Raw genomic sequence first — 16045 nt, forward strand, 5'->3', positions numbered from 1 at the left:
AAAATCAGATTGCCACAAATTTTAATACTTTTAAATTTTTAAACAATATAAATGTGTAATGGCCTCATCATATTATTACATATAGCTAAGCTGCAGAACCAATTGATGGATGATTAGTTTTAGAATCTGAAGTCTAGTTTGTTCAAAACATTTTTGGACATACCAGTAGTTCGTAGTTGGGCAAATAAATACAAACTCGGCCTTTTGTTGTTGTTGTTGTTTTTTGGGAGGCGTTAACGATACATAATCCAAAGTAACGACTTCAGTGTGCTACAAACATAAATTAGCATCATTTTTCTGCTAAAGCAACCACAATGAAGGACATTTTCCTATTTTGCATGACAGACAGGTTACTAATCTCTAAATAAAAAGTACACAAAAAACAGGCCCGAGAGGTAGCTTTTATGCAGTAGAATGGAGGAAAAAGAGTGAAGCCCTTTAATAATTTGTTTCTGCTGCCCCCCTGAGCTTTAATTTATATTCATTTTTGTACCGCACCACGTGGACTGGCCTATAGATTGAATATAGGCTGATAATGAATAAATGAAACTAATTTAAATTCAATACATTTAAAAAAAAAACTTTATTGCGTGCAGCAGTCTACATTCCTAATATTGCAATTAATAATGAAATTAAAAAGCACATTAGCCCTAACCAGCAAAGTGGTTTAGTGGTTAGCATCACAGTTATGAGGTTAGGGCCAGTAGAAATAAATTGTGCATAGGTTTGATAGTGATTGTGAATGCTTGTTTGTCTGTCCGTGTCCTGCAATCGGTTGGCGACCACTCCAGGGCGTACCCCACTTCTTGGCCAAAAAAATCAGCCGAGATAGGTTCTAGCTCCCCGGCCACTACAACGAGGACTATAGATATTGCAATAGAAAATGGATGGATTATTCTGATTAATTATCATTATGAATTTAATGGTGGGGCCAGCATGTATGATCCACATTTCATTGAACACTTGTCAGTTTAAATAATATGTATTAAAGTTGCAGTCGTTTCACAAATTCAGACAGGAAAACCTGCTCTGTGTGAGGAACTGTGACACATCAAATGCATTTTAAACTAGAAATTACATAAGCATCACCAAATTAAGCGGGGTACACACAACCATTGGAACAAATTTGAGCCTTTTCGCTCCCTTTCAGCCCAAGTAAGCAAAGGCCCGATTCTCAGATGTCTCTAATGATTATACTGAGTGATTATCCTCTGGTGTGGCATGTGCTGTCTCTCACTGGTCAGCCTTGGTACTACGCCAGACTTCTGGTTTGGGGAGGAGACCCAATTGTCAATGTAGAACTAGTGTAGTGTGTGGTGTGCTGTGTTTGTCATCTTGACTACACCACACACCATAAGAGCAGTAAGCACACCGGTTGATTTTTTTTTTTTCCATGTGTGGGATCTCTCACAGTCAAACTAGTTAGGATGTTAAAAATTGCTGTGTGTATCCCGTTTTAGGTGCCACTGAAGTGTATTCCTATAGTCTAATGGTGCTACTGTAGCCCCACACGCTGAAAGCGGGGTACACAGGTTCAGTAAAAGTAGTGCGGACCTGGTGCAGCAGCTGCATGGCATCGGACACGCTATAAAACGCTAGCACCCCCGCCGCATGGTCCAAGTAGACGCCGATGCGAGATGACCTCGAGACGGGTAGGTCCGTGGTCTTGTTGTTGTGCACGAAGGAGAATTTGGACTCGGTGCAGTAGAGGCTCCAGGATTTGTCGTTCCAGCCCAGGCTGCACACGTTGTTGTTTCCTTTCCGGAAAATGCCCCTGTATGTGACAGCCACGTCAATTTCCGATCCCTTCCAGCTCACCTCCCAGTAGTAGCGACTCCCAGCCAGGCCTTCTTTGCAAAGCACCTTGAACCAAGGGAAGGGAACACACCATCAGCACACAAGTTTGGATTTGCAGTACAGTGAACCCCTGTTCATAGCGGAGGGAACACTGGGTTCCAGACCCACGCGCAATAGGTGAAAATACGTGATATAGAGAGACCATATAATCAATCATTGTGGTTTTACCCCTCCCACATTCTTTAAACGTTTGCCTCCCCTGATCAGTTTCCTTCTCGTCTTTTCATTAATTTCGGAAGGACGTCCATTTCCTGGTCATGTAACTGTTGGGCCATATTTTCTCCACTTGATGATGACTGTCTTCACTGTATATTTTTAATGCCTTGGAAATTCTTTCCTAACCTTCTCCTGACTGATACGTTTGAACAATAAGACCCCCAGATTTCCGCTATTCGCAGCAGAGCCCTATCACCCGCTAACAGTGATGAACTTTATACTGTAAAAACCTAATAAAAAAATATTCACTTAAAACATGCCATATAGTGGGGGGGTGCAAATGATGAACCGCGATGTAGCGGGGGAACACAAATAATACACGCTAACCTGCTGCCAGTGGTCAAATCGTTCCGGGTGATTGGGGTAGTTCTTAGGCTCGCTCTTCATTGTGGCGGTTCGGTTGCCCTCAGAGAGGTGAAGGTTACGGTGCACGGTGTTGACATCCAGAATCGGCTGGCAAGAGTCTGAACAAAGCAACGAAAGCTGTTATAGTCGAAGTTAAGGCCGGATATCCTGAAATTGTGGGGGTGCACGAGCACTAGGAACAGTTAGTGAAGATGATTTTTCGTTAGGGTGTGTGAAGGGGGACTAGGGGTGCGTCAACTCCTGGTGCCTGGGACAAAAGATTAACACAAAGCCTTTTGTGATGGCGTTGCATAAACCAGTGTTTCCCAATCTTCATTGAGCCAAGGTACAGAATATCATGGAACACCATCAAACAAAAATGTCCAAAAAAAAGTGGATACACTGGTACACATAAGTACTTTCTGCCATCTAGTGGAAGAGCATTTGATTGTTCTGCCTATCACTATACTCATTGGCATAGAAAAATGAAGAAGCATACATTAATTATAGGTAATAAACCATTTTCTGTTGGGATGCACCGAAACTGATATTGATGCCTATACTGTATGTCTGTTACAGTACTCGGTACGCACAAAAACACACTGATGCGACACACCAATACTTCAAAGACACGGATGACAACACTCATAGGCAACTACAAATTATGCTCTACAAAATGGATGATGAATGCCGTTCAGGCGGCGACAAAGGCAGCCGCCACCTGGCAAGCAGCGAGTTTCAGACCAATTAAGTGAAATTGGATCATTTTCCGCGGCACACCTGATGATCTGTCATGGCACACTAGTTGAGTATCACTGGCACATGCTGATAAAGTGGTTTGCACATCCACCTCCCAGTCACCGGTTCGAAATTCTCTTTCTTGGTGACATGTTTGACAACCCACCAACTGTTGCATTTGCAGACTTTATAGGCGTCAATCATAACTGCTGCCCAAATGTCAATGGCTATATCAAATGTTACATTCATTTATTACAGTTCAGGGTCGTGGAGAGTCGGAGCCTGTCCCAGTCGACTTCCGGCAAAAGGCAGACTACACCCCGGGTTGGTCGCGAGTCACTTACAGGGCACATATAGAGACAGACAGCCATTCACACTCACATTCACACCATCACTGAGTGGGAACTGAACCCAAGCCGAATGACGACGAGCACTAGAACGAAAGCAGCCTTCTAAAACTCTGATGGAGCTTTCAGAATAGCTCTCTCAAGTTGGTGCAGGAACACCTGTGTTTGTTTAAAGCGATGTCGATCTGTGGGTTTGTTCTCTCCCATTTCACCAAACTTGTTCTGTCACGTGTGTTATTATTGTAATGATGGTTTTCAGTTCCTCCACCACATTAGTACCATCTGAACAGCCATGATAAGCTTTTTCCGACAGGACAAATCCCGCTCTGTTCTCTGCAATCTGTTTTGTTTTCTTTTTTTCCTCCGACTGCAATAAAACTGCACATTTTAGAGTGGCCTTTTATTGTGGGTACCCTAAGGCACATTTGTGCAACAATCCTGCTCTCTTGATATACCACACCTGTGAGGTGGATGGATTATCTCAGCAAAGGAGAAGTGTGCACAACATGTATGACTTACATCTCAAAAAATCCTCTCTGGTCTTTGGTTCTTCCATCATCTTTGGCTCTGTGAAAAACAATGATTCTCTCCTTGTTTTTTTCTCGCTTTCTTGCGTGATGTAGACTTCTTTCACTAGTGACAAACCAAGGAGAAAGTGACAGTTTAAGGAGCGAAGATAATTAATGGGGTGTTAAGGCAAAGATAAATCTGCCAACCTGCTGCAGAGATTTTAGTCGTCTCTCTCTTGCTGACTTCCTCCATTTGTAATTTCATGGCGCCGATGGCTCTTTTGGTGGCATCGAAGGAGTAATTGGGCGCAACGCTGACATTGTTCAGGTCCTCGTAACCCGAAGGGCCAGACAGAGACTGCCAGCTCTGGTAAGAAACAAAGTAGAATGTATTGATGACATCCTTTCAAATCTACATCAAGTATTTGGGGCACAGGGGATCCATGAATACAGCTCTGTATAAAGTTAAGAGACCACTGCAAATGATCTGTTTCTCACAATTTGTTTGCATTAAATGATAATTTTTTATTTTATTCTAAACTACTTACAACATAACTCCTAAATTCCAAATACAGTGGTGCCTTGAGATACACGTTTAATTCGTTCCGTGACCACGCTGGTAACTTAAAACACTTGTATCTCAAATCAGGGTGCAGTGCAAGCTGGGCGGTGGCCGAAGGCAGGGACCTTGGCGATCCGATCACCGGGACGTAGAATGTCACCTCTCTGGCAGGGAAGGAGCCCGAGCTGGTGTGTGAGGTCGAGAGGTTCCAACTAGATATAGTCGGACTCGCCTCCACGTACAGCTTGGGCTCTGGTACCAGTCCTCTCGAGAGGGGTTGGACTCTCTTTCACTCTGGAGTTGCCCATGGTGAGAAGCGCCGAGCAGGTGTGGGTATACTTATTGCCCCCCGGCTCTGCGCCTGTACGTTGGGGTTCACCCCGGTGGACGAGAGGGTAGCCTCCCTCCGCCTTCGGGTGGGGGTACGCATCCTGACTGTTGTTTGTGCCTATGCACCAAAAAGCAGTTCAGAGTACCCCCTCTTTTTGGAGTCCTTGGAGGGGGTGCTGGAGAGCGCTGCCGCTGGGGAGTCCATCGTTCTGCTGGGGGACTTCAATGCTCACATGGGCAATGACAGTGAGACCTGGAAGGGCGTGACTGGGAGGAAACGGTCCCTCCGATCAGAACCCGAGCGGTGTTCTGTTATTGGACTTCTGTGCTCATCACCGATTGTCCATAACGAACACCATGTTCAAGCATAAGGGTGTCCACACGTGCACTTGCCACCAGGACACCCTAAGTCGCAGTTCTATGATCGACTTTGTGGTCGTGTCATCGGACTTGCAGCTGGGGCATCTGATTCGGATGCCTCCCGGACCCCTCCCTGGTGAGGTGTTCCAGGCACGTCCCACCGGGAGGAGACCCCGGGGACGACCCAGGACACGCTGGAAAGACTACGTCCTTCGGCTGGCCCGGGAACGCTTCGGGATCCCCCCGGAAGACCTGGATGAAGTGGCTGGGGAGAGGGAAGTTTGGGCGTCGCTGCTAAAGCTACTGACCCGACCTCGGATAAGCGGTAGAAAATGGATGGATGGATGGATGGATGGATAAAAACATGATAGTAATAACATGATTAAACATAATGTAAAGAAGTAAACTGTGCATCATGATTTCCATGCTGCAATCCAATACATGGTGCTGCTCCTTCTGCTTTACCCGCCTTGGCCACTGGGAAGCAGTATAACACTGGACAGACATGCAGACACAAATGAAGAAGAATAGTGCTGTTGCTTCTTCTTCTTCTACAGTACTACTACTGTAAGTGACTCAGCAAGATACTACTTCATAATATTAGTCCTTTTTCATGGAGGATGAAGAACATGTCTGTGAGTATTGTTATCGTATCACTGTACATGTATTGTTCTACTAATTGCGTTCAAATATCCGTTGCTTCTAAAACAGCATCTATTAATGCTAACCGTTAGCATGTCAATAGTGTTTTGCATTTTTTTTTTTTTTTATAGCATTAAGCTAAACAGACATTTTTAAGGCAAAGCTATATGGTTGGTTGAAATACAAAATGTGTCATTCTCTTTTATATTGAATTGGATAGAAACTTCAACTGGGAGTGGCATTAAACAGCCCAAAGCCTCTTTTTTTTTAATTGTTCACTATTTGTCAAACTTTCTCTTTTTTTTTCTCTTTTAAGGTCATGCGCACCTGCAAAAAATGGATGTGGTCGTCAGTGTGGGATAGCTTCTCCAGGTCGGTGTGTCTCTTCCTCAGCAGGGTGATCTCTTCCTCCAAGCGGTCAAGGAGAATTTCCCCGCGGTTCACCGTGGTCTTCTCGTGCAAGCGCACCATCTCCTTGACTTCGTTGTACTTCCTCTCTATGGCGAGCAGGAGCTCCGTGAAGATACGTTCGTTTTCCTCCAGGACCGACTCAGCTGAGTGCTGATATCATAGAAAAGACACAAGAAGAACATACGTTTGTTACGATTGGACGGTCATTTCTTCCGTAAGACAAATAAAGGCCTCCCGCTCCAACGATGCTAATGAATAGTATTGGTGACACATGTAGAGAGATAATATAACAATAGTCATAGACATAAATTATTTATCCTCTGTGAAGAACGATTAATATTACTGTGGCTGACTGAGGATTTTTGACCGGCTCTATGTATATGTCTGTATTATACTGCCCACTGGTGGACGAGACACACACACCAGAAAGAATGTGGCAAAAACTGTTGAATTCTCAACATTTTATTTAATTATGTCATTACGGTACGTTTATTCAAAACAAAACAAAAATACAATAATATGGTGTGCTATTTTATTATTAAAAACACATTTAATTTTGGGGGACAGAGGCTGGAACGGATTAATGACATTTCCATTTATTTCAATGGGGAAAGATGATTTATAAATCCAACTTGTATCTCAACACATTAGAGTAAATTAAAGGCCTCCCCCATCTGCAGTTGAGTAAATAAACAGCCAGGATTTGCGCAAACAAGCGACATTAATTGAAGGACATTACCTTCACAGCTTCCACAGCTTGTCGGAGATCCTGCCACTTTTTGACCCTCTCGTCAATCCTGTGCTGGGATTTGTGCAGCGTGGTGCCAAGTTGTTTCTATGGAAGAAATTATATAATATTACAATCAAACACACTTCTCACAAAAATGTTAGGGATATTGGGCTTTCGGAGAAATTTCAGGATGAATCTAAAATGCACTATGGCCTTTATTTGAGTAGTTCATTTGACCTGTTGTAATGGTTTCGTACTTTGTACTCAATTTCATTTGGAGCACTTTAAAAACAAACACAGCTGAAACAAAATGCTGTACATAAATAAAAATTCAATATAAAACATAAAACAACTGGACATAATTTAAAAACAATAAACAGTAAGAAAGTTAAACTTGTTCTTTAACAATGTGCTGAACAGCAAAATGTTTCACACAGGCAAATTTCAAAGGACGTCCACTTCGATGCCTTTCTATGACTCTTCCAGTCTCTCTGTATCTCTGTTCCAATCTGTTGATGACATTGACTATAAGCTCAGTGGCCATTTCCCTCTGAGAACATCCTGTTTGAAGTTTCGCAATGACAAGGTACTGTTGATCAATTGTTAGGTGAGTCTTGGTCTCATGATGTCAAAATAGGAACAGCATGATGAACAGGACTGTTAATTAACTCATTCACTGCCAGACTTCCCAGTTAACATGGATATTTTAATTCTATAGCCGTCAATGGCAGTGAATGTGTTAAGTACTCATTCTGCCATTCAGTTCCATGTTAGAGAACAGCAATTTGTACAAAAAGTATTGAAACATTGAGCAGTCAGACATGTACATTTAAAAGTTTATACAAGGTAAAATTAAATTCACCTGTAAATGTTATCGTGCATTTTTGGTTAATCCTGAAATTTCCCCCCAAATTCCAATATCCCAAATTGTATTCATTCTTAATGGCGGACCACTCACCTGTTTCTCTGTCCTCTCAGTTCCAGCCGGAACAATGTCATGGTGCTTGTGCTCGTCCATCATGCACAGGACGCACACGGATGTCTGATCGGTGCGACAAAAGGCCTCCAACAGCTTGTCATGCTGAGCGCAAATCTTCTCCCTCATCTGGCCTGTAGCTTTGACCAGTTTGTGCTTCATCAACGCTGGGTAGTCGTAGTGAGACTGGAGGTGGGTTTCGCAGTAAGACGCCAGGCACACCAAGCAAGACTTCTCGGCCTTCTGCTTCCTCGTGGTGCAGAAGTCGCACAGGACCTCGCCGTGTTTGGCCTGCGTCCTGTTCTGGTTGCGGCTCGTGGAGCGACGGCCTCTATCCTCTGTGTGGTATCGGTCTAAATCCAGAGTGCTGGGGTGGGACATTTTGCCTTGGAGTCAGAAATTATGTCTTGTTAAAATTAAGGTGGAAAAAAAAAGCAATAGAAAAATCGTACAGTTTAAGAAGAGGTCTGGAGATCCGCACCAAAAACTCAATTAAAATATAAGTGAATAAAAAGAGTGATTTCCTGACGTTAACCGCTTCAGTCAAACTGTGTGACTGACACAGTGTGGGACAGAATGTGAGCTATGTGGTCCATTCACACTGTAAAACCAGTATTCCCACTCAGGAGAATGGGAGGGTGCGCTACCTGAAACTACGACAAACAACTCATGCTTCTTGACTTTAAATGTCCAGGTACTCACTAAACAACACAGACAGAAACCAGAGTCAAAAATTGTACCTAAATAAATGTTTGACAACAAGCAGTTGTAAAATATTCATTGCAAATATAGTGCACTTTCAAAGTTAAATACAATTTAACTGTGCTGCATTTAAAAAATAAAAAATAAAAGTTTAAGCCATTGTAACATATAAAACGTGTAATTAAAATACAATTACTTTTAGAATTTTGTTAGAAATTTCCATGAGTCCAATTTTAGTTACATTTGAAAAATAGCTGCAAAAGCTCGGCTAGTTTTCATATCACTTCCTCCTTCTGAAGCCGACGCTTGGGATTGGCTCTCTCTGGTCTTGTGCCATTCTCCCGGCGTCTCAAACATGACATATTTTTCCAAAAATCTACATTGTGATGCAATCTATTAGTTTGTCTAAGATTTTGAAAAGGTTAGACTAGTAGTCACGCTTTTGAAAACAGAAAAAGAACATTGACGTTTCAACAGTTTTGACTTCAGAATTTTGGACTTTTTTTTTTTTAATGGAACATTCATCTGGTTTGTCATATGAAGCGATGTTGTCTAAATTGTGCACATTTGTCATTCCGTCAACATGGTATGGTATGGTGGCTTTCCACATGTTGTATACATATAATAATGCAACAAACATATTTTGTTTACACTTCACCATGTTTTGTCATCAGTTTATAATAAAAGAACAAATGTGGTTAATTCCAAAATAATGATGTATAGTTTTAATCCACTTTTATAGTGGAAACTTCCTGTTGACGCATTCATTAAAAAATAAGAAAAGGACTTGTCATCTAATGTATTTAGCTACATTACTTTGAGAAAATAATTTTAATAGTTGCACTACTATTGCATTTTCAATTGTAATCGTAACCAACTACATTTCCCAAGTAATCTTCCCAACACTGATAATAACAAATGTGGTAGAGCTTTGAGGTAAAGTGAACTTGATCATCCTGTTGGTGGAATGAAAAGCAACATACACTTTAACTAGACTTAATGTTGGGGGAACCTCAGGCCCACAAAAGCAATTGAGTTGGCCTGGCATTCTATTCTAAAAACAATAACTCAAAGGAATCATTAAAAAAAAGTTTCACTTATTTGTCAGCATGTTTTTTAAAACATGATGGGGAAAAAAGTTCCCTACCCCCGCTTTATTGTCATTCATGCATTGAAATATTGTTGTTACTATATCCCAAAATACAAATACAATCTATCATTTTCTTCGACTTTATACCTTTATGATGTCATGTTAGTATCATCACATGTGTTTGTACCCCTTGGGATGCTCAGAATAAAGAAAAACATTTAAATGTACGAATTATATATTTGAAGATATATAGGTCACAGGTTTCAGTCTTGCGGTTCTTAAAACCTTGATATACTTTTTGGGCCTCATCTTCTTTGTGTGATGAACTGTTCGTGGTCAAAGTTACCTGGAGAGGCTAATTAACTCATTCACGGCCAGCCTTGGCAGTTAACATGGATATTTGACTTCTAAAGCCGTGAATGGCAGTGAATGTATTAATTGGATGATTCCACAACTAGTTGCTGATGGTGGTGATTAGCGGTTTCAGCAAGGTGGTGCACTGCCACCTGCAACATTAGTGGACCGAACTGCTTGTGACATTTCTTTCTTTTTGAATCCATGCCTTCATCAGATCTCGGCTTGATTACAGTAATGCACTTTACTTTGGAGTCAGCCAGTCGTACGAGGGGCCCCATAACACCTATTTTGGCCCCCCTCCGTTGGCTGCATGTGCACTTTAGGAATAAAATTGAGCTGCATAACCATTGCTCAATTCACACACTGAGTCTCCGTAATGCGAGTTTATACCACATTAAACTTTTATGAAACCACAAATCTGTAGCTACAAAGTGTGAACGACTATTACAAGAAATTGATACCTTATATCTGTTGAAAATCAGGGAGTGGTTTTGCAGACAGAAAAACAACATTGATCTATAGAACACCTCTGATTGTATAATGTTATAAAGGTTGGTTTTACTTGACGGATCCTGAGCCCCCCCAAATGATGTGGCCTTTTTCGTACCTTGACGCGCTGCTCCCCGGCTGCAGGAGGCGGTAGCGGCCCGGGTGGCGTGTGGAAACGACAACATTTTGCTTGTCGCTAAAGCGCGTCTGCGCTCCAACGTTGGCGCCAGATGAGCACAGTGTGGAGTCAACTCGGAATAGCGCGATAGTGGACCAGCCAGGACACCAAGACAACACAACAACAACCCAGACGAGACTCAAAACAAGCTGGACTTTCTTTTTCCTCTTTCTATAAACGCGAGCGATCCCTTCGTTTTGTTTCTTAGTTCCACGGCAGACTACGGAATAAAGGTGGGTGGGTGCATATGTCTCTGCAACATATCAACTGGGCTGATACTTTGCTCCTAATTGCTGAATTATTTACGAAATGGACTCATCTTGTGAGGTGAGGGGAGCACCGAGTTGGGAAATGACGCCGATCGTTGCACGGATGCTTGCCCAGTTCTGATCTTTTAGTGCAGCCTGCGAACTCTGTCATGGAAAAATACAGGGCCTCGACCCCACTATGCACATTGTCCCATTATTATTGTTATTATTATTAAAGGCTTTAAACGCGATAATATGCCCTCCCTCTCTCTCTCTCTCTGACGATTGCTTATTTTGTAGTCTTTTTCATAGTACAGTCCTGCATTGAGGACCCCGTCCGTATGGAAATAACGTCCGATTCCACAGGCGCAGGATTCTGTGGTCGAACGGTTAGTTTTAAATAAATAAGGCGCTTTGATGTTCAAAGTCGTCACCTGGGGCTACGGGTGGGAACCTGGGAGCCGGCTTAGCCGATGGGTTAGCTTCGGCACCACGGCTACGTAGCCAACACGCTAACGTCGGCTGGAGCTGCTTAGCCAGCAAGGCCGCCATTGAACGGCGGTGCCCCACTCCACTAACACTGGTGGAACGTGCTAAATACGAACTTTGAACCGAGCTGCGGTGTCTATTTCACTTTAAAAAGAGTTACTAAATCATAAGGTATGTTTGTGGGCTATAGTGTGACCCGTGTGTTAATTTAAACCCAAAAGACAACACTTTTTACTGGCTTTCCCCTCCCTCGCTGTTAGTCATCTTTGTCCTAGCTCAACTCTTATTAGCTTGCTATCTTTCACATTAGCTTTCGAGAGACAGCCGCATCATAATTATTATTATTTGAGTTGAGTTTACATTTTTTTTATTTATTTTTTGACAACACGTTCGTATTTTCTCCCAAAGAAGACGCTGGGCGGTTGACTTATTTGGACATGGCTCGGGGCTTTGCCGCCTGCATCCAATGCGGTTTGGGGAGGGCGGAAGCTAAGTTGGCTTACGTTAGCTCGCGGCAGCCATCTTACGCGAGCATTGTAGCTGCTGCGGTGGCACGACAAGATGGCCTGTTAATAAGCGCGGAAGAGGACAGTTTCCGTGTCGACAACCTCACCCTTGAATAGCACCGAAATACTTTTTTCCTCACCCAATTTCTCATCGTTTTCGCCGGCGTAAGTATCACGGTCGTTCCGTTCGCCTCATTTGGTGTGTTTTTGCTACGAGGCTAGTTAGCGTGGGTTGCTAAATGGCGACCACTTAGCGGCTAACAATGCTGCGGTGGCGTAAACCAGTTCCCCCACGACCGTAGCCAGCTAACTAGCGGCTACCGAGAGCTATTCGTAGCCGTTCTGGTGAGGCTAGCGAGCCATTGGTGCGACATTTTAATAATAAAACGCCACTTTGACAACGCCTGGTGCTTAAAGTGGATACGGCGTCGGGTGGCGAACAAAGAGCCGCGTGGGTTAAAAGCGGTTTCGGCCGGCTGGGCTGTCGGTTTGCGGATTAAACTCCACTCGAGAGCCCCATGACGATTTTGGCTACTTTGATGCTGTTTAGCTCGTCGTGACTGCTAACTTAGCCTGCTAATTGACGCGTAGCCTGCATATTTGCTTTGGAGACCTTGCTAATCGGAGGTGTGTTCACCTACAATACAATAAAATGCACGTACAGAATCTTACTGCAAAAGTATGCGAGTATTTATCATGGGGTGGCCTTCATTGAGCAGCATTGTATGATGTTACGTTTTGAACATAGCCACCCTTTAGGTTATTGTTGGCAATTTTCCCCAATTTATTCACACTTTGTGTTTGCATGTTCATAGGTTAAAGGGGAGATAAGCTGTGCCCCGATTTGCTTGTCAAGGTTGTTGAAGGAAATACATTTTAAAGGGGAATTTCATCTGAAGTGTAAATTAAAGCAATAACCTTCACTCATCTACGTTAAAATGAGATGACTTTAAATTTTTTTCAGGGCTGATACAGATTATTAGTAGCTAAGGAGGCCGATAACTGATTTTTTTGGAGCAGATATTCATTTGCTGTAAAGGGGCAAGTATTGTCAAAATCAGCAGCGTGTCTATAAAATTAAATGTAGAGGTGCAACGATTAATTGACAACTAATTGATTATCAAATTAGTTGACGAGTTTTGATAATTGAGTAATCCTTTAGACACTTTTTTAAATTAAAATTTTCCAAATGCTTGTAATTTCAGCCTTGCAATAATAACTATTAAGAACTATATAATAAAGCAAATACAATTATTTATTATAATACAGCAGACTGTGCTTCATCAAATGAAGACGTGCAAGTCTTTTTTTTGCACAATTTTACGGACCAAACCAGTAATTGAATCATGATTTTAAAAATGACATTTTGAAATGTCCTTTTTTAATAAAGGGATCGAAATAATCGGATTAAATCGAAAAAGACTGATTAATCAAGTATTAAAATGGTTATTTGCAGCCGTTAAGTGATCATTTATATAAATATCTTCCTAAAGTTTTGTACAGTAAATAGTTTTCAAAAAAGTCAATATAACTTATGTTTGTCTTTCACTTCTTTGTTTTAAAACAAAAAGTGCAGGAAGTTCCCAGGGTGAGCACCATCTCTTATAAAGTAAACTGAAAATGTAAAATGGTCCCTGAAGTTTATCCAGTTTTAAATTCATCTCTTATCTGTTGTTGGAGTTTAAAAAAAAAAAAAAAAAAAAAAAAAAAAAAGGCAGATGCCGATATGCGTCAAATAGGTCTATATCTGATCAAAACACACTTACCACATGGTACTACAATGGTATGTGGGTATTATAATTGACAGAGCCACATCAGCATTGCAGGACATTCATTTTTTTAACGTTGCCAACTGTTTACCCCCCAATTTATTCACACTACGCTGTCATGTAATTGATCTTATAATTGTAAGGTAATGGTAAGGCATGTCCCGAATTGCGTACCAGGGTTGTTGAGAGAGAAGCCTTTTAATGGGACATTTCCTTTGTGGAGATGTATATTAGAGCAATAAGATGAGTCACCAAGCCTCCTTGCAGTTCAACTATTCATCAGTCGATGTTAGACTAGACGCCGCTGCAATTCTCTCTGACTTCTGTGGTCAGAATGAACTCAACAATTCTTTGTTCAGCTCTTGCTAATTTTTTTCCCAAGTTTCCCCCCTCTCAGTTTATGATTAAATGTCTTAGGTGTCTTGTTTTTCCCCTCCATCACATACAAAGATGTTTGACACAAACGCTTGCAAGAATGAATATTAAAGTTAAAATCTTTTACAGATATCTGAAGGTTCCTGTGATCATCACGACCACGGATCTGCCACAAGTCCTTATTTTTTCTCAAACAAGCCATCAATTAAAGACACTTTTAGGCAAGTATGTGCACATGGAGTATAATGGAAAATTTACAAACCTGTCACACGACTGCCTTATTGTGCAGCCTTTTGCACGTATCTTAATAGCGGTATTTAGATTTGATGAATAGTGGTATTTGATAGGGATTTCTTACAACACAACTTAGTCTTTTGCTACTTAGGAAAACTCTAATTGTGTTAAATTTATAAAGGAAGAGAGGGAGCCAGTCAATGTAAACTTAAGTTTCTTATCAGTATAATTAGCTAAATTGCTCAAGTGATTTCTAGAGATTTGGCAAAGGCCAAATTTTAGTGTGGCTAGTTGTCCTTGGTTAACAACGGTACCGACGTACAAAATTTCATGGTCACAAACAGCACACAACAAACTAGTTTGCACAGCGGCGTAAAAAATGCAAAAGTCGCGCAGCACAATAAGGCAGGTTCAGTTACTGCTGACCTTAGTTTTTTATTCAATTATATTTATTTATATATATTTTTCAAACAATTACTGTAATTTTGACTGGCGGGGGTTACTTAGACTAGGAGACGTTCTGACTTCAAATGAATTTTGGTTACCTCGCTGCTGTAAATAAAGGACCCGCTGTAATAGATCAGAATATAATGCAAAAGACTTGCTTTAGAATATAAGGAGTATGATTTTTTTTTTTTTTAAATGTAAAATTTACATTGAAAATGGTGACTTGTATGTAATTTCTTACATCGTTTTGATGCGGTGCAACAGTTGATTATTGAAACAGATTCTTAAATTAATCAAAAACTATTTCGATCATAGATTAATCGTTCAGAGGAATTAACTTAAAATCGTACAAATCCTCAGAATCTCGGCCTCTCAAAAGTAAATTTTGTCAGATTTCTGTAGTCCTCTATAAAAGCAGAGTATCCTTGTTTCATCAAAATAGGACATTTGCAAACATCAGCTTTTACTTTGGAAAACAGTGATCAACATATTTGCCCCTTTTCTATTTTTCATAATTTATGTATTTTCTGCACTGTCAATTTAAAATAATTTTCAGTTTTGATTTGAGGGATGGAAATAAGGTATCAACAGATTATTCAAATAATAGGTGGTTTTGCCACTCCGAAAAATAATCATGTTGCGGAACAATGGGGAAAATGCCTTTTTGAAAATGATGTAGCAAGAATTACACATTTTTACATAAATATTCCATGAGCTGCATCTGTTACCACCACATCCTTTTTCCCCTCATCATTCAAACATCTGCCTCTGAAAGTTTTCATTGAGTTTCTTACCGGTATAACTTTAAAACAACGCAACTGATTTCTATGAGGTGTGGTAGGCAGAGATACAATTTCAGTGTGGCTAGTTGTATTAGTTATGCAAAGTTATGCGAAACGCCAACTACAAGACTTGGTCGACTTGCTCAACTAAGTCCTTTTGTTTATCTAATGGTGTCATGTCTCATGAAGCAAGCGATGAGTAATCGTGTCTTGAAGGAAAATGGAGAGCTGTACTTTGTTTCAATAAGGAAAGGAGATTCAATTTCAACTAGTTTTCTTTTTTTTTAACAATAACACAGACGTCCAACACTTGCATCCCAATTCTGCTCAGGACAATATTTCGGACTTGACAATAA

General features: G+C 41.2%; 1 protein-coding gene across 1 annotated transcript; it reads right to left on the reverse strand.

Moving 5' to 3' along the window:
- Positions 1 to 564: 564 nt before the first annotated feature.
- Positions 565 to 8587, reverse strand: LOC133409660 (tripartite motif-containing protein 16-like). The gene is made up of 7 exons (XM_061689988.1): positions 8006 to 8587; positions 7057 to 7152; positions 6234 to 6467; positions 4220 to 4379; positions 4023 to 4136; positions 2401 to 2537; positions 565 to 1863 (listed from the first exon to the last, which is right to left on the reverse strand). The coding sequence occupies exons 1-7, from the start codon at positions 8402 to 8404 to the stop codon at positions 1480 to 1482; spliced, it is 1524 nt and encodes a 507-aa protein (XP_061545972.1). The 5' UTR covers positions 8405 to 8587; the 3' UTR covers positions 565 to 1479.
- Positions 8588 to 16045: the final 7458 nt, after the last annotated feature.

This window comes from Phycodurus eques, chromosome 11 (genome assembly GCF_024500275.1).
Source record: "Phycodurus eques isolate BA_2022a chromosome 11, UOR_Pequ_1.1, whole genome shotgun sequence".
NCBI classification, from domain to species: Eukaryota; Metazoa; Chordata; class Actinopteri; order Syngnathiformes; family Syngnathidae; genus Phycodurus; species Phycodurus eques.